The sequence below is a fragment of the Staurois parvus genome, unplaced genomic scaffold, assembly GCF_062004578.1.
Source record: "Staurois parvus isolate SC_StPar_1 unplaced genomic scaffold, SC_StPar_1.0 ptg000636l, whole genome shotgun sequence".
Taxonomy (NCBI): domain Eukaryota; kingdom Metazoa; phylum Chordata; class Amphibia; order Anura; family Ranidae; genus Staurois; species Staurois parvus.
Genome location: NW_028318432.1, coordinates 11,176,686 through 11,199,932, shown reverse-complemented (window position 1 = coordinate 11,199,932; position 23,247 = coordinate 11,176,686). Strand labels below are relative to the sequence as shown.

At 39.9% G+C, this 23,247-nt stretch overlaps 1 protein-coding gene across 4 annotated transcripts in view; it reads left to right on the top strand.

Annotated features, from left to right (window-relative positions):
* MPP7 (MAGUK p55 scaffold protein 7) overlaps positions 1-23,247 on the top strand; it is a 525,083-nt gene that overhangs the window by 459,146 nt on the left and 42,690 nt on the right. For all 4 annotated transcript variants that reach the window (XM_089693824.1, XM_089693825.1, XM_089693827.1 and 1 more), the window contains 2 exons: positions 3,733-3,813; positions 22,478-22,571. In XM_089693824.1, the coding sequence (XP_089549950.1) occupies positions 3,733-3,813; positions 22,478-22,571 (175 nt within the window). The remainder of the gene's footprint in view (positions 1-3,732; positions 3,814-22,477; positions 22,572-23,247) is intronic.

Sequence of the window (23,247 nt, the reverse complement as noted above, 5' to 3'; positions counted from 1 at the left end):
GAACTTTTTGGGCGGAATGAGCAAAGGTACGTTTGGAGAAGAAGGGGCACAGAATTTAATGAAAAGAACCTCTGTCCAACTGTTAAGCATGGGGTTGGATCAATCATGCTTTGGGGTTGTGTTGCAGCCAGTGGCACAGGGAACATCTCACGAGTAGAAGAAAAAATGGATTCAATAAAATTTCAGCAAATTTTGGATGGTAACTTGATGCCATCTGTGAAAAAGCTGAAGGTAAAGAGAGGATGGCTTCTACAAATGGATAATGATCCTAAACACACCTCAAAATCCACGGGGGATTACATCAAGAGGCGTAAACTGAAGGTTTTGCCATGGCCTTCACAATCTCCTGACCTCAACATAATTGAAAATCTATGGATAGACCTTAAAAGAGCAGTGCGTGACAGACAGCCCAGAAATCTCAAAGAACTGGAAGACTTTTGTAAGGAAGAATGGGCAAAGATACCTCAAACAAGAATTGAAAGACTCTTGGCTGGCTACAAAAAGCGTTTAAAAGCTGTGATACTTGCCAAAGGGGGCAGTACAAGATATTAACTCTGCAGGGTGCCCAAACTTTTGCAGACGCCATTTTTTTGTTTTCTGTTATTTTGAAAGTGTAAATGATGGAAATAAAATCTAACTTTTGTTGACATATTATAAGAATGTCTAATCTGTAATTTGATACCTTTTGGAAATTTTTCCATCTTTCCTTGGCTTCTTTATGCACATTAATACAAATTTTTAGCTGGGGTGCCCAAACTTTCGATCCCCACTGTATATGCTGAGTTTGGTTCTGCACCTCTACAATATGTTAATGAAAACTGGACATGGAGAGCCCTTCTAAAAACCCCTGATTGTCCAAGAGTAAACAGTTTGAGGACAATTTTTTTCATTTCACATTTTTTTTATTGTCAAACTGTGAGCAGTTTCTAGATGTGAGTAATAACCGCTTACAGTTGGTGACTGATGTTTATTATAAAACAATGGCTTAAATGCAAGTGCCTGGATTCTTTTCATTGCAGAAAGGGTATCTGGAAACATCCAGCTGCCCAGCACTAAATCCCTGAGTCTGGATGCTTCACTAAAATAGAATTTTAAGTGTAGCACGGTTTTAAAGATTGATGGGAAAAATCTGCTCCACAATGCAGCTTGCCATTAAAAAAGGGTCTTTAAAGGAGTAAGGCAGTTTTCATCAAAATACGCCTAAAACAATATTTAAACAGTGTGGTTTACTACTAATATATTTGTTTTTGCTGTAGACCGTCTAATTGTGTGAAATATGTCAGAGGCGATTAAGCTGCTACATTCTTTACAAGAGCTTTACTTTGAACATTTCTGTTAAATTGCGCCTGCAGCACATCCTCCCCTTGTAAATAAATGGGGCCAAATTCTGCTTCTTACATCAGTGTAGAGAACTGGTGAAGGGAAAGGGTTGTAATGGGCCTTTATGGGGGTCCTGGGAGGACCCCTAGACATCAACCACAAAATAACTATCCCTTTCAAGCTTAACCAACATGTATATTTTATACACATAAATTATAGGAAATATTTTCTCAATATCTATGTTTCTTTTTTGTGTTCACATTTTATTATTCTATTTGCAAAGAAAAATTGTTCTGCCTTGGAAACGCCAGTATGCCAAAAACTTTCGCAATATACAGAACCCATTGTTGTTCATTGTGCCTTTTGTATACAATTCAATAATAAAGGGTAAGAAAGCCTTCTTTATGGGATTTTCTTCTTTACCTTTAAAACCTTTCACAGCAAAAGATAAAATGACAATGCCAAACTTTGTTTTAAACTTTCCTTTTTTTTTTAAATATTCTTTTCTTATGTTTTTCTATGAACTTTCCCCCATCTGGGTCCCCCCAGAAAAAAATTCCCTGGTGGTCAGGAGACTGCATGTGGCTTAACTGATTGGCTCTTGCAATGCTTCTAATAATTGTTCATCCCTTGATTCAAAACAGAATACAAAAATTGCCAGTTTTTAATGGAAATCTAAAGTGGGTCTGTGCCAATTTATTTTCTAAAATAATATATACATAGAAAATAAGTAGTAGTGGACAACATATACAGTGAAGCACAGGTTTGTGCGCGCAACCAGAATTGACCAAGGCAGTCCAACCATGTATATAAGAAAAGTCCAGATATTACAGCAGTCAGTAGAAATTGTTTACCATCAAGTAACGTTTTCCATACTGTATCCATTTTTGGATTTAAAGTGGTACTAAACCCACAACAGTAAAATCAGTCTGTATACGCAATAAAGCATGCTTGTTATACTCACTGTGTAACATAGGGGATTAATCCTCCACATCGTGTAAAAAAACTGTTTGATCCTGTCTTCTCTGATCCTCCCCTTCTTCTACAGTCCCCAATCCATCTGCTGACAGAGCTCTAGGAGTCACTCTGCTCATGCTCTGTTTGGTGTGTATTGCTAGAGCGTTTTTTTTTTTTTTTTATTTCTTTCGGAGGGTGCATGTGATCAGCACAGGGCCAATCAGCACTGTCCAGACAGAGGGTTGGGGTCATGCAGCCTCATAGGATAGTCAAAGCAGAATGAAAACTCCTCCTACAAGCTTTAACCAGTGCTTGGCTGGACACTGATAGAAGTCACAAGACTGCTCTAACTGCTGATGTGAAAAGGTATTTAGCAGTTTATATTTTCTAAAATAATTGCATCTCTGTGTTCTGTGTACTGTGGGAGACCAGAGATAGTGAATGCAGGGTCCTGGGTTTAGTAACGCTTTAAATCAAACCCTTATCAGGCTACAAACACATCTGGCAACACGAGGACACGGTTCATGCTTTGTTCACAGGGACTGGAAATGACTTACATTGCTGTGGTCACAGTTATTTGTCAAAGATACTGATTTTAAAAAATCCATATGTAACGCAAAAAAACCATTGTAACTAGATAATTAGCTACTGGAAAAAGAAAGCACTTCTATTGTATATGGAAACAATGTTTTGGTCAATGTAGCATTAAGTTTTCCAAGGATTTTGCAAGTAAACATTACATGACAAGAAATTCCTAGAACACGATTTGTTATCTAAAAATGTCAATACAGAGGCTGTGTGCCTCTTCTATAAGGCAGGCCATAGAGTATATATTTTTTATCATTAAACTAGCAGATTGAGCAAAACCAATGTGCCAATTCCCCCATCCACACATTCATTGTGGATGGGGAAATCACTCCCGTAGTGCTATTGTGTTCTGATGATGAGGAGACTTCCCCTCCATCAGAACACACTGATCAGCACTGCCAGCTATAGCCGGCAGCACTGATTGAGTGGGGAAAAAAAAAACAGGCTGATTGTACAGAAGTCAATCGACAGATCGACTTCTGTACAGCCAGCTAGCCCGTGCATGGATTGCTGAACCGGCTTAATTTGAATCCATGTATGGCTGGCTTAACTGTATATGTGTATGTAAATGTTAACTTGAGGTATTTAGCTTTGTATGAAAGTATCTGTTTTAGCATAGAAAATAAAACCCAGCGCAACATGTAAAAAGGAGCGGAGAGCTCCATCTACTGACTGCATATGAAAAAACAAAATACGCAATGTGTACTGACTGTATCTTGTTACAGACGTTTCTGTAAATTTATAATGTCAGTTTACAGATATTTTCTTTGTATATTTCACTCTGAAGTTGGTATTCTATGGTGATGTGCACTGATATGCACCAGACATATTGGCTTGTACTCATACTTATTACTTTCATACTTCTAGGACCAGTGGGTGTTGGATTAAATGAACTGAAGAGGAAAGTGCTGATCAGTGACACCCAGCACTATGGAGTAACAGTACCACGTAAGTGTATACCTCAATGTATTTTTTTTTTCCTTTTGCTCTGTTCAGTTTAGCTTACTTAAAGGAAATGTACTGGAACATTTTTGATTTTTAGATTAATACATGTGAAAGTGATCAATTTGATATACATTATCTCAATGCATGTTACTGTTTTTAAAATGATTCCCTGTATAGCTTGTAGTTGTGAGGGGGGAGGCCATATCGTCTCATTATGCACAGTAGTTTCTGCCTCCTATAATATCTATTGGTTGTGCTTTACTGCTGCTTCTCACAGTGCAAGTCTATGAATAAGGCAGGCCATAGACAGTGCAAATTTCTTTCCTGCAACCACGGAAAATTTGCACGATTCCCCCATCAACACAGACAGTGCTGACAAGGGAATCCTTCCTGCTGAGCAAATTGTCTTCTTCTGGTGGGGGGGCAGGGGCAGGCGGGGGAAGCTGTCACCGCCTGGAGAAGACAGTGATTATTGCTAATAGTGGTGCACCGAAATGAAAATTCTGGTGCCGAAAACTAAAATTCATGATGCTCTTGGTCGAAAACCGAAATGTCTGCATAGGTGGGGGTGGGGAGGCTTTATTTTCTTTTTGTTTGTTTTTTTTTTTTTAACTTTCAATGTGTGTTTTTATTTATTTTTTTAACTTATGAGTCTATTGCTATCACATAGGGGACCAATACCAGCATGTTGGATTTTTTTTTCCATGTGAGTATTGCCAGCAGCTAGAGCTATTGTGTTCTTGGTAACTGGCTTGAGGGGGAATATCGAGCGATGGCTGCAGAAAAGAAAATCACACCATCTATTGCCATCTGCCAATCTTCACATTTAATACAATATTAAAAATATGCAATTACAAGCATATAAAGTTGGTTTACACTACATAATTAATTTACAATGCATTCACCTAAAATATGCTATCCTTTAATGCTGAAGTCCACTAAACATTTTTTTGGATACACAGCACCAGTCACTTAAGTAACCTCTAAGGAGGTGTGCCCGATATTCTGCTGGTTACTGTAAAAATCCTCCCTACAGTGACACCGGATGTGCCCACATCTTCCGGCGTTGGGGTGGCACTTCGGAGTTAAGAGTAGATGCTGCAGCTGTGACGGACTTACACTATTCACCCTCCCCATCCTTTCCCCATGTCAGTTAACAAAACTTTTAGTATTCTTTTCACAGAATGTAAGGCATTCTGTGAATGGACAGTGGAGATCCTGTTGTTCATCCGTCCCTCCTCCATTCGCAGAATGCCCTGCATTCTGGAGGAACAATACTAGCGGTTTTGTAAATGTGTCACAAAGGGGAGAGCAGGTGGCATTACTGGAGAAAGGATTTTTACAATAGCTGCGAGCAGAACATGGGACATACTTTATTAGAGGTAACTTATGTGACTGGTGCTGTGTGGCTTTGGATTACAAAGCATGAGAGTGTGTTGCCTATTGCAACCTCTGTATGGCACTAAGGCATCTGCATTGCATTGTGGGATTCTGGCTTTCAGAAAGTCGTTCTTCTTTTTGCTGACATCAGAGAGAGGATCCTATGGCACTCTGAAAGTGCAGACTTAAAAATATACCAATGTTCTGGGTTCTTATGGTGCTTGAACTTGTATGGAGATATTGGTTCACATAGGTTTTTCTACAAGAGGTTTTCTTTAAAGCAGTGATATAATTTATAAATACACACCATGAAGGATGTTAATAGGGAAGGTAGACCTTTCTGCCTTTTTGTTTTCATTTATTTACCTGGGTAACTCTGGCCTTGTCCACACAGGTAGTAAAATCAAGTGGCTCGGCTGCATTTTTACTGCCCACTAAAAACCTAACAAGGCAGCTAGAAGTAATTGTACAAACCATTGCGACAATGCTTTGCTTCGTGGCCATGGCATATTCCAAGTGGTTGTAGAGCCTGAAGTTTTTTTTTTTACCTTCATGCATTCTATGCATGAAAGTAAAAAGCCTTCAGTATGCAGCTCCCCTAATACTTACCTGAGCCCGATACCATGTCTTATACAATGTCTTATGGACACACAGAGTGGGGCTCGGGAGCAAGCAAGCACGAGAGCCCCTAAAGCAAGTGGCTTGCTATTGGGGTACTCGGCAGGGGAATGGAGCCCAGAGAGCCAACGGGGGACCCGAGAAGAGGAAGATTGGGGCTGCTCTGTACAAAATCTTTACAGAGATCAGGTAAGTGTACCATGTTTGTTATTTACAAAAAATGAATAAATAAGCCTTTAATATTACTTGAACTTTGCTTATCAATGTGCTTGAAGTCAATGGGACTGTGCCACAAAAGGTGAGTCAAATGCTTGGCTTATGACAGTTCAGTTCAATGCAAGATTGCTATTCAACAAACAAAAAAGAAAAAACAATGCTTTGCTTCATGGCCATGGAACATTTAACTGTTTGTTGAATTTGACAGGCAGTGCAAAGTTGCCATATGGAAACAGAGAAAAATACAGCGCTAATCTATAACATAATAGATAATCATAAAGTCCAAATAATAATCAAATAGATTTGGATAAATTGCACGAGAGGAGTTCGGCACCATATACCACCACCAAGGCACCCGAATGAATAAGCCCCTTACTGGACGTTCAGACTGAAACACACCAGTCAATATATGCAGCCCAAAAAGGGATTAATAGTGTGGATGATAAAGCTGACAGTCCTCCTAGGGATAAGGTTCACTTTTCCTCTTATAAGGTCCTCAAAAAGCCAGAAAAAGGACTCCCATCCAGTAGTCAAACAAAGGATATAGAAAGAAGACCGCTCACAGTGTAGTAATTTAATAATATTGTAAACTGATTTAACAAAAGTTCCACGTACATCAATGTGAATAGTTACCAGCATTAAACATAAAAGTTTCCAACCAGAAAGATGGCCGCCGTCCCTCCACAACGTGGTGACGTCACATGCTGAAGCTCCACCCAAAGTGCAAAGTTGCCAGGGGCAGACTGACCATTTGGAAACTCGGGCACTGCCCAAGGGCCCGGGGTCAGTAGGGGGCCCCATGAGATGCCCCTGGTACCTTTTTCATAGGCTTTTTTGAGTTTGGGCAAGGACACAGGGGCCCAATGATCCCCTATTGCCCGGGGGCCCCATGAGTTGTCAGTCCGCCCCTGAAAGTTGCCATTTAAAAAAAAAAAGGCAGGAAAAAACATTCAGCGTGTGGCTTGCCTCCTGAATGCCTGGAAGCCACTGCTCTACTGAAGTAGCCTCTGAAAAGTAATCCTTTGCAGATCACTTTTCAGAGAAGTGGTAGAAACTGCCCCAAGCCAACTAGCCTAATATTGTTTACCACTCTGATTATTTGGGTAATTAGTACAGTAGGTGCAGTGTAAAGCTGAATGAAAGCACAAAACTCCAACTCAAGGGGGGCTCAGACTATAATGAAATCTTCAAAGGTGGCACAGCACAAAAGAGAAAATAATGACAGCACTGATGTCCACAATCATCTTTCATTACGGCATATTGTTTGTTCGATGCTACAGGGGTGCTTTAATGACAACCGCAAAGGAAAGCAATGCGCAGTACGCAGTTACAACTAGACTACAGCAGGTTGCTCCAAATCAGGTTTAGATTAGTTGCAGTTTTCTGTACATTATGAAGTAATGGGACTATGTTCTGTTGCTAAAAATGATTTAAATGGACAGTGTGCTTAGTCTATAGCAACCATTTATTGATTAGATTCCTGATGTCTTTTTTTATAATTTGGTTTAGAAGTTATTCAGCTTTAGTGTACTATGGGAGCCATTGCCACTTTTTATTCTAGTTCTACACATGACCAGGGTGTTTGAATAAATCCAAATACAAGGAAATGGTAAATAAACTGCATGTCCGTGTCAAAAATGACCAAACACATTATTCCACATAAAACGTATGGCATCCAGTATCATGTACCACCCAGCTTAGTGCAAGTAGATGGAGCCCTCCTAGGCATTTCCCGCAGTGCTTGTACAGGATACTCCGCATTCTTGTGGGCACAAGTCATTTTTAAGCGATTTTGTGGTCTGCAGTGAACAACAAGTAAAGTGTGTTTTCATATTTCCACTAATTGCTGGGTGGTGTGCTTCATTTGATAGTCACTTCCTCCTCGGCTCTTGGATCTTGTTCTGTGATGTGTATGTCGGTAAGGCTGATGGTGTGCAGGTTATTCTATCTCTGTGTGTCATGTTTATGCGCAGGTCATGGGGTTGATTTAGTAAAGGCAAATAGGCTGTCTGCTTTGCAAAATCATTTTTCCCTGAGTTTAGTGAATATGGTGAAATTTCACTTAGCAACATGATTGGATGACTGTCAGTACAGATTCACCTCATTCGCTAAGCTCTGGGGGGAAAGTTCACCTTGCAAAGTGAACAATCTATGTACCTCTAGTAAACCAACCCCAGCAGTGAAAACTCAGATGTCAAATAGACGATATGAAAATGAAAAGTGGTGTGTGTAATAAATATATATATATATATATATATATATATATATATATATATATATATATATATATATACACACACACACACAACTTAATTGAAACCCTGCCAAATGTTTATTTCTATTTTTGGCGGTGTAAGGCATCACTTAGGCTGATGACCCACTGCAGAGCACAATTCTGGGATCAGGAGGGCACAATACTGGGGACAGGAGGGCACAGTACATTGGCAGCAGGGTACAATTCTGGGGTCAGGAGGGCACAATTATGAGGGCAGGAGGGTACAGTACAGGGGGGGCAGGGCAGAATTATGGGACAGGAGGGCAAAGTACGGGTGGGGGTCACATGGGCACAATACAGGGGCAGCAAGGCACAATGCTGGGGTGAGAAGAGCACATACAGGGGGAGAAGGGCATCCTTATTGAGGATATATATGTGCTGCACCTGTACTGTGCTTGCCTGACCCCCCATACTGTACTTTCCCAAGCACAGAACTGTCCACTTCCCCTATATCCAACACTTTGTATTGCAGCTGCTCAGCCATGGAAACCCATTCCATGAAGCTCTCTATTCACTGTTGTACTAATCTGAAGACTACATGAAGATTGGAGGTCTTTAGCTATTGACTCTGCAGACAGTTGGCAACTTCTGCACACTGTGCATTTCAGCATGCGCTGACCCCGCTCTGTCATGTTACGTGGCCTACCACTTCGTGGCTGAGTTGTTGTTCCCAGTTGCTTTCACTTTGTTATAATACCACTAACAGTTCACCGTGGAATATTTAGTAGCAAGGAAATTTCACGGATGGGCTTATTGCAAAGGTGGCAACCTATCACGGTACCACGCTTGAATTAACTGAGCTCCTGAGAGCGACCCATTCTTTCACAAATGTTTGTAGAAACAGTCTACATGCCTAGGTGCTTGATTTTATACACCTGTGGCCATGGAGGTGATTGGAACACCTGAATCCAATGATTTGGAGGGCTGTCCCAATACTCTTGGCAATATAGTGTATATCTACATATACATACACACATGGAAGAGTGTCTTCAGGAGTGTCATCAATGAAACATATAGGAAAATAAAATATCATTGCTTTTACCTTTAGGCCTCCAGGTAGAAGCAAAACCTTCAGTTGGTTACCCTGTGATTGCAGTGAATTTGTAGGTGTATTTTGGTATTGTTTGGTTTAGAGATAACTGATATCTATGATGACTACAAATGCAAAAGAACTAATTGAAATAGAACATACAGCGTTAAGTTAATTTATCAAATTATAAGTGTGGTAGTATGTACTTGCTCTCACATTAGAGATCAATGGCCTTTTGAAGTGACTCATGGCAAACAGGTGCAATTCAAACACTGTCCATACACATAACTGATCTTCATACCAGTTGTTCATCCAGGATGCTGATTGTAATATTTATAATCCAGATAGCCACCAGAATGCACACCTGCAGCATTCTGTGGGACCAAATGTAAAAAAATATAATGCTGGTAAAAACAGATTGATGCAAAGAATATTGGAATAGTAGCACAGGATGAATACTTGCTGAAGAAACACAACAATTATTTTTAAACGGCATTGAAGGTTACATTAGCATGTGTGTTTGTATTCCCCATTGACCACATCCTATTACAAGCAGGAGATGGACCACAGCTTAAGGTGGTAGCGGTCAAGCAGACGGCTCTGTCCGTCCAGTTTCCGTTTTCTTTGGATTTCTCATTACACACCTTCCCATTTTGTGAAATTGACAACGTCATCTTTATCATCCCCCTGGGCATTAAATTGAATCAATATTTTCTGCAGTGTTACAAAACGTGAAAAAGAAATAAAGCAATCATTTAACACGCTGTAAAAAAAGCTTTGCTTAACAATGCCATTAATGGACCGCAGTTCCATAAAGCGGTGGATCCTATGCACACCGACACAGCTGCTATATTAAAAAGTTTGATAACTTGTTTCCGGATTGAGCTATTTATTTAATATCCTTCTGGAATATTGTTGTTCTCTCGGTGATCCGTTTTACAGCTAACCAAGTCGTTTCAAAGCTTTCCAAAGGTGTCCATTGACACATTTATAAATGAAAGTCTTACAGTGGCTTGCTTTGCTTGATTAATTAAAGTGTAGGTTGATCTTTGCTACTCACAAATGGAAAAAAATGATGCATCAAAAGTGCTGATGAATGTAAAACAGTCCTAAACCCTAATATACATAGGACTGTACTAAAGCAATGTGCTTTTTTTTTTTTTTTTTAACACTTCCTATCAATAGAAATTCTCTTTGTTGCACAATGGTGTCTTTGACAGGTTCAGATTCCTAAGATGTAGCAAAGGTGACTAAAACAGACCTACACCTGTAGATGATTCAACAATGTGTTTCAGCCAGAGCGCGTGAAAAAAATGTAGGATATTGATAAAAAAAAATTTTGTAGAGTCTAATTGGAATTAATTTCTAATCATTGAATTCACTCCCAGACCAGAAAAATCTTTATCTTCGATCTGAGTTTTTTAAATTTTTATGCACAGATAGAGATTGAGTTCAAGGTATAGAGATATAAAACATGTTGATAGATTATATCCAGGTTGGTCACTCATGAATATTCAAGCTGAAAACAAATGATCAGACCAATAATATGAAGGTATAGCAGTAGAGAAAGAAAGGTTTTACCCTTCGGAGATTGGGTCCCATAGGGTATGAGTGAAAAGCCATCAATAAAAATAGTTGAAGATATAAACTATGATGGGCTAAATATAGAGAGGTAAATGATGATAGGAAGGAATAGATATATAAGATTAGAGAGGGAATAGAACAGGCAAACTGGGATATAGAAGGAAGGGTATTGAAGAAGAAGCAAAAGGGCATTCAGATATAAAACAAGTATACATATTATATTCAGGTTGGTCACTCATGAAAATTGGAGATGCAAATAAATAATCAGACCAAGAATATGAAGATATAGCAGTAAAGAATAAATGTTTTTACCTCTTGGGGATCAGGTCGCACAAGGTATGAGTGAGGAGCCGTCAACGAAAATAGCTGACAATGTGGCTACTGCGATGGGTAAATATAGAGGGATAAATGAAGATTGGATGAAAAAGATATGTAAGGATAGAGTGCGTAGAAAAGACAAACTGGAATATAGAAGGAAAGGGTTTTAGGATGTTGAAGAAGAAGCAGAAGGGGTAAGAGGTGTGAAGGAAGAACAAAACAAGGGTAGAGAAAAATGTACTTGTCAAAGTTAGTCTGGAAGTAGAACAGTCATTCTACAAAAACTGAGACATTGACATGGTACGTGAACGAAAAAGTTGTTTGAAATCAGTCGAGCACACGATGGCACCATTGAATGGTCAGACAAGTGTTTTTTTTTATACTCCTCTGAACATTCAAACTAAATTCTACAGATGAGGAAAGAAAAAACAGAGGGCGCACAGGCCTAGTGCATTACCATAAAAAATGTTTAATAAAAAATAAAGTATGTGTTGTACTCACAAATGACAATATAGTCAAGGCACACCATAAAGAACAGCTGGGTCAACACCGCGCTGAGTAACAGTGGCTCTGAGGAAGAGGCAAGTCCTCGAAACGCGTCAGCCTTTTGGATGTCTACACTCCCTATTGCGGACTGTTACTCAGCGCAGTGTTGACCCAGCTGTTCTTTATGATGTGCCTTGACTATATTGACATTTGTGAGTACAACACATACTTTATTTTTTATTAAACATTTTTTATGGTAATGCACTAGGCCTGTGCGCCCTCTGTTTTTTCTTTCCTCATTCAGTATATTTGGATTTCCCCGGTCCATTTGAGGGCAGCAAGGTGTGCATGTTCCAGGACATTCCTTATGTGGTTGTAGCCTGCATCGAGTCCATCCCCAAGCGCAGGAGCATTTGTTTGCTGGTTCTTTAAATTCTACAGATGTAAGGCCAACATAATATTGTCACATGCCCATGCTCCTCATTAATACATCGCAAAATGGTCTCCCTCCCATGGAGAATCCTCTTGGTCTCTTCAGAAGGACTGAGCTTCTCTTGTGCTTGGTTCGCAACCCGGAATTGCAGAGCTATAAGCCGCATCCTAACAAAGAGAATTTCTATAGGCCAGAAGTTGTCTTGGTGCAGCCCATTGTCCCATTAATATAGACACAAATTTCTGTTTTAGAGATTAAGTCCTTTTTAATTCAGATGTATGCTTGATTTTTAATATACCTTATCTGTATATATTTTGCTGGAACATATGCTTAGGTACAACTTTGCCAATTTTGTAATTTGCAATTTGTAATTTGGTAATTATAGAAGAAACATAAATAAGAATCCTTGCATACACTGCTTCTCTTGTGAGGTTTATGTGACTTGCACTGTGGTCGACTTTGCTTGACTGAATAATTGTGTTAGGATGATTCAAGCAGACATACATTCAATAAAGAGCTCTTGTTCTTAAAGCGGAATTCTAGTTTTAAATGTATATTTTAACAGAGGTGAGAACCTGAATTTGACTTGATATCGGTCTCCTGCTATCCTCTATACAGCAGGAGAAGGAGGGGAAGGACTAAGACTCATTCTGGCATACTCTATGCAAATGTGCTGACGGTGATAGAAGAAGAGAGCAGAGTGAGTAGAGGAATGACCTCATCAGTCTGCTGCTGCTCCTTCAGCATCCAGTCAGAAGACTGAGTGTGCAGAGAGGACGCCAGTGTGTCTTAATGTAGAACTAAAGCCAAAATTGTTTTCAGTTTTTTTTTTCACTTTGGATGCAGTAAGGTTTTTTTTTATTTTTTTGGTCATCTGTGTCCCAGTGAGAAGTTTTTGCTTAATTTCCTGCCCCATAGGCTAAACCATAAGTAAGGGGAATTCCCTGAATCCCTGGTAGTCACCAGAACATGTGTCTGTTTTGGAAGATTTGCCCTCTATTCCTGTTTTGGGGACAACCCAAAATTGGGGATTTTCCTTGACTTTCAATCTTGGTGATCACAGTCACCAGGACAAAGAGAGAGAAGGAATCTCCCTAACGGGGACACAGAAAACAATAAAAACCTGACATGTGATCCAATACATCTCTACTCTAAACAACTTAAAGGCTCGGTTCACCTTTGGAACATGTTACATGTTCCACCCGTTTTTAGAGTGGAACATGTAACATGTTCCCATAGTTGCAGCAGCGCCTCTCCCTCTGACAGATAATATTTGGAGAAGTTTCACTGTACTGTCAGATTTGAAAACGGCGTGGTCGTGCGGGGCTCCGCCCACACGGCCGCATCATTCATTCATGTACTTCCATGAATGAATGAATGCGTGAACTGCAAGTCCCGATAGCCTTAGCAGCTGTGGTCTTTTAGTTTTCAATTACCATGGCACTCTAGAGCCCTGGTAGTTCATTGAAGCCTCCTGTCAGAATATCTGCTTTCTCATACATCCCGTCAGAATAGCTGTTTGCTCGTACATCCCCTTTGGAAAGCCGATATTGCAGGAGACCTCCATGGCATCAGCGATCTACCGATCACTGGTGCAATGCTTTACAGGCTTCCTTGGACAAAAATAATAAATGCACTTTTTTTTTTACCTGCAAAAAAATGTGCATTTATTATTTTTGTCCAAAAGGTGAACTTATTCTTTAAATACAAATGTGTCTTTAAGTATACTTTAACTGCAAGTTTACTGTGCTGTGTGAGAGAGCTGTGTAAATCTAAGGACTGGATGGACAGATTTTAATGCTTTGGCAGATAGTATGATATGTATTTAATTTGTATATTTAGCTGCTTGTCTGCAGTTCAGCTTAGAACCTGCTGTTCTCCTTCTGCTTTAAAGTTTTACTAAGCTTGTTAATGTACATTATGATAAAGTGATCATTGCACTCTTCCGGCCCACCTTGTACTTTGTTTTTCATCATTTTAAATAATATCCTGCTTTTCATTTATACCAGAGTTTATGTTATTACTTCTCAATGTTTGCACCAGATTTATGACCGGATCAAAGGAACGTGTTTCCGATTACTGAAATGTACCCGTCTCTAGGCCGACTGCTTGTCCATTTTTCTTGATTAGTATCTGCTGAAACAAGCAAGTGAAATCCACACATTTCCAGGGAGGAGAATGAGCGCTTTATGCAATACATCTTATTTACACCAGCAGGCAGTGGGCCTTACAGATTAGTGCTGTGTGAGATAAATGACACTAATTTATATTGGTATGTTACTCTGCTATGAAATCAACACTGTGTGCTTCCTGAGACTTCAGCGCCGCTTGCCTCTTTCAGTGAGATTCCTGTATGTGACTCTGTAGTGAGTGTATCGTTCATTTTCAGCAAGGTTCCTGTGTGTGACTTTGTAGTGAGCGTATCATTCATTCTCCGCAAATTAAACACCACTCAGGACCTGACGGGATGACAGCAGCGTGAAACATTTCTGCTCCTGCTAATCATTTTCAGCACAGGGGCCCGTTTCTTGGTGAAACAAGCTGTTATTTTCAGTAGCTCCATATAAGAGAGCGTTTGACTGAAAGGAAACCTGTCCTCCGATTAAAGCACTCCAATTGAGCTACATGATCTCAGAGAGTGGCCTCCATATATTTCACTTACTGAGGCTGTGGGAATCCTGAGCGCTGGCAGAAATGTGGTGCTTTGGTAGTGCAAACCTCTCTGTTGGATAGAAAGGTTAATGGCGATGCTGAGATGCACATCTCCAACTTCACAGCCACCAGTTTCAAACTGGGTACTCGGTGTTTGTAGAAGTCCCCAAAACCCTCGCTGTGTAATGGGTCCATAATGACCACTTTGCCAGCACCTCTTTTCTTGTGTTCCACAGTGCTGAGAAAGTGCTTATCATTAGTCCAGGCATTCAAAATTACTACTTATTGGTTAAATGAAAGTCAATGGCGATGAAATGGTCTTGTGTACTTTATTTTTTATATACTTTATTTAACCACTTCAAGTCCGGACACTTTCATCCCCTTCCTGTCCAGGTCAATTTTCAGCTTTCAGTGCTATCACACTTTGAATGACAATTGCGCAGTCATGCAACACTGTACCCATATTAATTTTTTAGCATTTGTTTGAGACAGATAAAACTTTATTTTGGTGGTATTTATCCACCACTGGGATTTTACATTTTTTGCTATATAAATGAAAAAGTCCAAACATTTTGAAAAAAAAGTGTTTTTCTTAGAAAATGTTGCAAATAATCTTTCATCATAAATCTTGGCCAAAAAATATTCAGCTTTTAGTAAAAAAAAATATAACCCAAATTAGTTTATAACCAAAAAGTATAATTCTTCAAAAACATTTTTTACGGTTTTTTTATTTTTTTATATTATTTCTGTTTTATTTAACATACTGTCACCCTAGCAGTACAGTATCACCATAGTAACACTGTACTAGTTGTGGGGGATGATGAAGATTTTTTTTTACACTGATTGCTTTTACACCCATAAGGCTGTAAAATCAATAATTTTTCCTTCTCTCTGGCTGCATTCTTGGAGCAATTGAGAAATACTGTGAGAGCTGTTATTGGTCACAGCTTGTCACACGGTACAAGGCTGGTGTGAATAGCCTTCTACCATGTGATCTCTGTGATCATTCACAGATTTCACTAGTAGAAAGCAATGATGTTGGCAAGTGACACCTTGCTTACTATTCATATGATCACTGATTGGCCAATCAGTGATCACATGATCAGGACCTCACATAGAGGTCCCGTACAGTGGGCACCAGATGGCGGTGCCGCACTCTCCCAGGGAGCATGCACAGGCAGGGAATGCGAGATGGATGTTTATAAATGGCCACCTGCTTCAGCACTGCTCCCATCCGGCCCATGTACATAAATGGGTTAAAGTGATTTTAAAACCTTACATATACCAACTGCAGTGACCAGTCTCAGGTGATACACAGAGATTAAACAAATCTTCCTACAAATTGTTCCTGTTTATCTGAAGTAATCTCTTCTCCAGAGTCATTCAAAGTGTACAGTTTACACAGCATTTCTCAGCTCCAGAAGGCAGGTGGCAGGGATTTGATTTCACACACTGCATAGCATAGAGCAGCCTTTTTCAACTAGCCTTCAAGTTTCTCCAGGAGTGCCTTGGCAAAATTCCTAAAAATTGCCCAAAAATTGTATACAAGCCAGTGGGTGGCTGAAGTCTGCTTTTTAGTTACATAAAGCAAAAGGTTTTCTTTGTGCACCATTACAACCTTCTTGCTGCTGGTGTCCTAACAACCAATGATGTCATCGGTTGGTAAGAAGGATTTTTGGTGCCTGAACAACATCCTTGTCTGCCCTCCCCTTCCCCTAATCATCAGCACTGGGATCACATCTGAGTGAGGGAGAGAAACTGAGGGGGAAAGAGAAACACTGGAACACTAGTCAGTACCAGTGTTCAAATGTGCATTTGCTTTGTTAGAATGCATCACCTCTAACGTTGGGTGTCCTATGTGTGCATATGGTGCTGCATTTTAGAATGGGGTGCCTCAAGATTGTGCATAATTATAAAGGTTGCCTTGACTAAAAAAAAAGGTCAAGAAACACTGGAATAGAGCATTGAGTTGAGTGTAATCTGACACCTGAGTGCAGGGAATGAACACACCCCTTCCACACAGTCTCAAAGAGGAACATGCACAGCTGAGGCACTCAATCACCTGCTTTGTGTGGTGGAGCTAAGCCGTCTTCTGGGATTGCTTGGTGTTGTCAGAAGTAACTGATGCAGATAGCAGAGGAATGCGAAAAAAGATAGAAGTCACACTTAGGTGCTTTGAGCTGAAGCAAGTACACACTATAGAAAATTATGCTTTGTTCATTTTTCATTTCAGTGATTTACAACTGCTTTAACAAGAGTGATAATTTTTAGAGCTTGAAACATACAAAAATAGTCTAATCCAGCAGGATCTTGGAAAAATACGTTATTAGAAAATTAAAATCAAGCTATACAGCAATAACCACAGGTTGTCTTGATGCATTTTTCACACAAAGTGTGTCCAGCCATGATCACATCAGGTAATCGCTGTCTGTGCGAACAGTCATGAATAGATGCAGACATGACAGTTTGTCAATGCACTGTATGGGCAGTTGTAGGAATCAGTAGATTCTTACTGCTGGGATTTGCAGCATTTCTAAATGCCCTTTCAGCCTTGCTCATTGATCTTATTAGTTAGAACAAATGTACAAAACACATAAAGGCAACCTGTGAAATATTCAGTATAGCTTAAAGTATAATTAAAAGCAAAACTTTTTTTTCAGTTGTGGGTAGAGTGCAGAGGGCATAGAACCCCTGTCAGGTGTTTATTGCTGCTCGTGTACCCCTCTCTATTTGTCCTGTTTACCTTTATTATTGAAAGAGAAAGTAAAAGAAAATCCCAAATTTTAGGTTGTCCCCAGAAAGGTAATAGAGGGGAAATCTTCACTGGGGACACTAGTTCTGGTGACCTGGGGGGCCCCAATGAACTCCCCTAATTTGCACTTCCTGTTTGGCTATGGAACAAGAAGTGAAGGGAAATCTCTGCAATGGGATACAGATGGCGAAAAAAAAAACTGTGATGGGTTATAACCCTCCCTTGCTCTATCCACAATGAAAAAAATTTTGCTTATAGTTCTGCTTCTACTCTGATCTTTTTAATCAAACGCTAGCTGGTTTCTTGTGTCCTGCTAGATGGGACCTACTTTCTTGGCATGTTTCAAATATACAGCAGGTGGGCAAAGCTGGCCCAGCCATGTGATGGCGAGGAGATGTATGGAGTTCCCCGTACTTTTAGAGCTTTTTCATTTCATCCTAACAGCTAGCCTAACTCTCAACTGAGAATCTGGCCAATGCTGTCCATTGTAGTACTTGCTGCTTACACAGCTGCTTGAATACAATGGTACTGCTGAAGAGTGACTGCATGTGATAGGGTGCTGTCACTGTTCACCCAATAATTGTTCCCCTGGCTCAGCTAAAGTTGTTCTAAAATTTCAAGTTTTTTCACCTATGCATGATGGTACAAAAACCTTCTGTGTGCAGTGAGCCGCCCAGCCCCCCTCAAATCCTTACCTGAGCCCCCTCCGATACAGCGATGTTCACAATAGCCTTGGCTGTATGGGGACTCTCCCTCCTCATTGGCTGAGACAGCAGCTAGAGCCCATTGACACCTGCTGCTATCAATCACAGTCAGTGAGCCAATGAGGAGAGAGCAAGGTTGTCCATAAGGTGTCTTATGAACACATAGAGCAGCAGCTCGGGAACAAGCATGTAGCGTTGCTCCCAGGGCAAGCAGCTTGCCCTGGGGCACTGCTCAAAAAGAAAGAGGATCGGGGCATCTGTATGCAAAACTACAGGTAAGTATGACTGTGAGTGATTGTTATTAAAAAAACAAAAAAAAAACAAAGCTTTACTATCTTTCATTTTTAAATCAACTTTTATATATATATATATATATATATATATACATACACACACATATATACTGTGGCATATCCATTTTTGCTTTTATATGCCATAACCTTTTATACATCTAGAGCACCAGTATGTACAGAACAAAATGGTTGCCAGAATCGCCCTGATCAGATTGTTACTGGCAGTAACTCTGTGACCAACAATGCTTAAATATATATATTTTCAAAAAATTTTAAACCTCACCAATAGAACTCAAAAATATGTTGCCAACAAAGTGTATATCTTGAAATTTTCTTAACCTCTTCCATGAATCTGCACCTTTTGTTATTTTCACTTTTTGAGGGTCAAAGTAGAACATACTCTATAAAAAAATCCTGAACATATGTTACCTTCCAGTGTGCAGGAATGGAAGACAAATAATTTGTCTCATCTTGCAGGAAAGATTCAGACACATCTGTGATTTTCTGTGGGATAAATTGCACATATTATTACTATTCCCATTATTTTGAAAATAATGTTGTCTGTGTTTTTCTAATACTGATCGCTGGTTATTTAACCATTTCCAAAATGGGGTAATTAAGTAATTACTTTGCCATATTTGACCTGCTATTACTGTAGTGGCCTAGAGTTTGCCCTCATTGCGTTACGATCACACATGTTCAGTAGTGGTTTAATTTTAAGGTGGAAGTTGACACAGTAAAATGAAACTGGTGTGTATCTAACAAAGCACATGTGCGACACATTCGTTTCTGTTAGTGAGCTGTCTGACAGACGAAAACATCTTTAACAGTCCACAGCGCGCTCACTCCCATGATGCTCCATGTGTTAAAATGTTCTGTTTGAGACATACTTATAAAGATGATTTCCTCTCTGGGACTTTAACCTTTCTGTCCTCCGCAGGAGGCTGAGAGTTTAACGCAGGTTAACATATGTTATCCCATAGGGAGTGCAGCCTCTGTTGTCAATTAGACCCCATCATCAGACAGCAAGCAAGCGCACTGGAAATCTATATGGAAGAGAGATGGAAAAAAGTGCATTTTATGACAAAACCAGGTTAAAACCATCTAATAAACGTAGGTTTTATTTTCCAAAATATATGCATTGAAATGGGCTTGTTGTACAGCAGCCATTCCGGGAACCGTAAAGAAATGGATTACGCGCACTGTAACCCTTTTAATTTGTTTACATGACTGATATTTAATACATTTAAATATCAATGGAGCAGATGCTGCTGGTTTTAGAAAAGGGCCACGTAAAGAGCCTAGGGCTTGTATTCTAATTGTGGACATAATCAGAGCTTAGAGATGATAGTGTTGGATAGAAGAAGTCTAACAGAGCTCTGTCCATAGACATCCACTAAGATGAGAGCCACAGTAAAGCACAGTCGTCGTAATAAACTACTCTGCAAAAAGCATAACATACATGATGACCAAATATGGCTGTCCTTATATGTCTAATAAACATAACAAAAAATGTGGATTTCAAAACATAGCATATGGTGATTACTTCCATTAAGCTGATCACATTCACATATGTTTAAAACTGTAGTTTATTTGTGGAAAACTAAAGGAAAACTGCGCACTTAAAGGTGTGCAAAAGAAGAAGAGAGCAGCCAGCACTAAGATCTGTGATACCAAATCCTCAAAACTGTGCAGCGCTATAATACATAAATAAATGAATATTGAGCAATAGAAAAAGCGTCCGTGTATGAGAACAAACATTCAGAAGGTGCAATCAAGAAAGAAAGAAAGTTTTTAAGTCCCAAGTGTCCATGTGATAAAATAAATCCAAAATAAATACCTCAGCAATGTCCTTCCACCATATAAATACAGAAGATACTTCATACACCATGTGATCACCTTATGTTCACATAGAGTACCTTACCAGAAGGCATGTGACCATGTATGAGGATATGGTCATAAAACGCTCAAAGCATGTAAACGTCTGGCTCCAAAAGTTTTCTGGCAGTTAACTCAAATCAAGCGCCCAAACCCAGGCAAACAGATGACATATAAAAATAGAAAGACTGTCATGGTGTAGCAGAAGCCGATTCACGGATTTAATAAAGTCATAAAACAAATGCTCACTCACAATAATAAAAGGCAGAAAAGCCATCTAAACACACTAAAAATACCATCCAGTCGGCCTCTGTCTCGATCTACAATACCGCTTTCTGTAACGGCATGCATGGGGGTTACTACACTGGCCGAGACTCAACGCATTTTGTCATACCAGACGTCATCCGGGGGAGTGGCCTACTTTTCTGTGCTTTGTAAATTTGGAGCATGGAAGAATTGGAACTCATCTCAGGTTTTTATTGCCATCTTTGGGAAGATTCACCCTCTTTCCTTTGAACATGATGTAAAATCCCAAATTTTGCATTATAACTAGAACAATCCAGAATAATCCAGTGGTGACCGTTATTTCAGTGACAGCTTCCTAAAATGGGAATCCCGGGGTGATTTCCTCTCACTTTCTGACATTTAGGACAGGAAGTTAAGAGTAGCCTCCCTATTGAGATGACTACTCAGCCCAAACTAAAAAAAAAACGGGTTTTACATTAGATCTACTTTAAAGTTGAAAAAAAATTTCCTCATGCAGTGGGGCTGTGCCTGCACTGCAGGGGTTAACTACTCATTTTATTCTAGGGAGAGGACAATGGAGATATACATATCTGATCCTCTGATACACTTCACACAAGATCAGTTTGGCACCCCCACGCTCCAGCAGTCTTGAAAATGGAATTTCCTGACGTCATCACGCATAGAGTTCACTCCATAGACAGGAACAGTTCACTTCTCGACCATGGGGGAACATAGTTTTTCATAGAATCAAGGGATCAGGTGAGTATAAGCTTTGCTCTCACCCCTAGAAAAAAGAGCAGTTGACCCATGTAGTGCGGGCACAGCCCCACTGCATGGGAAAAATAATTTGCCTGGAGCTGGGCTTTAATTTCGAGCCTTTGTGCCAAACCTTGCTACCCTAGACACTGGCCCCCAATTGTGTTATAGTAAATACAACCTGTTTAAGGTAGATCAGGGGTCTTCAAACTTTAGAAACAAAGGGCCAGTTTACTGCCCTTCAAACTTTAGGGGGGGCAGGACTGTGGCCAGTGGGAGTAGAAAATGCTCTGGCATCAGTGGAAGTAAATAATACCATAGGCTTGATGGTCAGTGAGAGTAAAAAAAAAAATATTGTTGGTATCAGTTGAAGGACTAGTGCCCCACCATTGGTGGCAGTGGGAGAATTTGTTCCCCATTTCTGGTGTCTGTGGGAGCAATAGTAACCCATTGTTGGTGTCAATTAGAGGAATAGTGCTCTGTCTTTGGTGTCAGTGGAAGAAATGGTGCCTCATATCAGTGGAAGGAAAAGTGCCCCAAGGGCTGGGTAAAGGCAGGCAAAGGGCCACATCTGGCCCTTGGGCCACAGTTTGGAGACCACTGAGTTAGATTATTGTGAGAGGCAACTCCATATGTGATACACTTCTACAGGTAAATGAATAGATGAAATTTATGCAATAACATTTCCTGTTGTTGTTAGAGATCTTTCCTGAGAGAAACATGGAGACTACCATTCCTAACACCTTCCACAATTGCTAGTTGTCTGGCTATAATGTTTATGCTTCCAGTTCAACAGGAGACCCTGGCCAAGAACAAGTAGGCACATCTGGACTTCTGACTGACTTTTCTTATGCACATACTGGGTCAGTGACTGAGTAACTTTTTGATCAAGAGGTTCAGCCAGTCATCTACAGTAGTATGTCAGCTAGCATTTTCAGAAATATGTCAAGCCCCCATGTTTTTCTTAGGAAAGGTTAATTTTAATATCTAAATTTTCTTTGCTATGTTCTCATTTCTTTTCTGTTTTGTCTCACCCCAAATCACAGATACAACCCGAGGAAAGAGGAGTCAAGAATGTGATGGTGTGGAATACATATTTATCTCCAAACACTTGTTTGAAGCAGACATACATAATAACAAGTAAGTTGGGACACTGTGTTTTTTCCTGTAGAAAAAAAGTTAAATGTTTCTGCATTCCTTAGACTGTGGAAAGAGTCACTGTTGTATGAGGGACAAAATAACTTATAAAGAAAAGTGATACTCATTCATTGAGAATGAATAGTCTGAATGTGAGTGCATTGCTTTGCATGGTATTTCTGCATTTTGGGTTGTATTCTGCTACTTCAGCACACAGCAGGATTGTGTGAAGGATGCCATTGTGAAAAGCATTCTTCCCATAATGTCCGCTGCCTTTTGTAGCCAGTAAAGCTTGTGCAGAATATTATTTTAAAATAACGGTACGGTACATTTTTTTGGGGAACGGTACATTTTAAGCAGCTTCTGCTCAAGGAAGGGTCCTCCGAATACCAATATGATTTTAGAGGTCATACAGGAGCACAGATCTCGGCAGAAGCTGCTTGTGTTCCATTGAGGACAGTGCCAGCAACACCACTGGCTGTATGGATTTTCTTTACTCCTAAGCATTATTTACATAAATAGTATAAAAACCCAACTGTTCATAGCTTGTTAAACAGAATAAATTGACTCGGGGATCTGTGCCTGGGAGGGAGGACTGTGGAGATTATGGGCAACCAGCCGGGTGTTATTTTTCACATTAATTGCACATCCCCGAAAGCTGGAAGTTGACCCTGGCAGC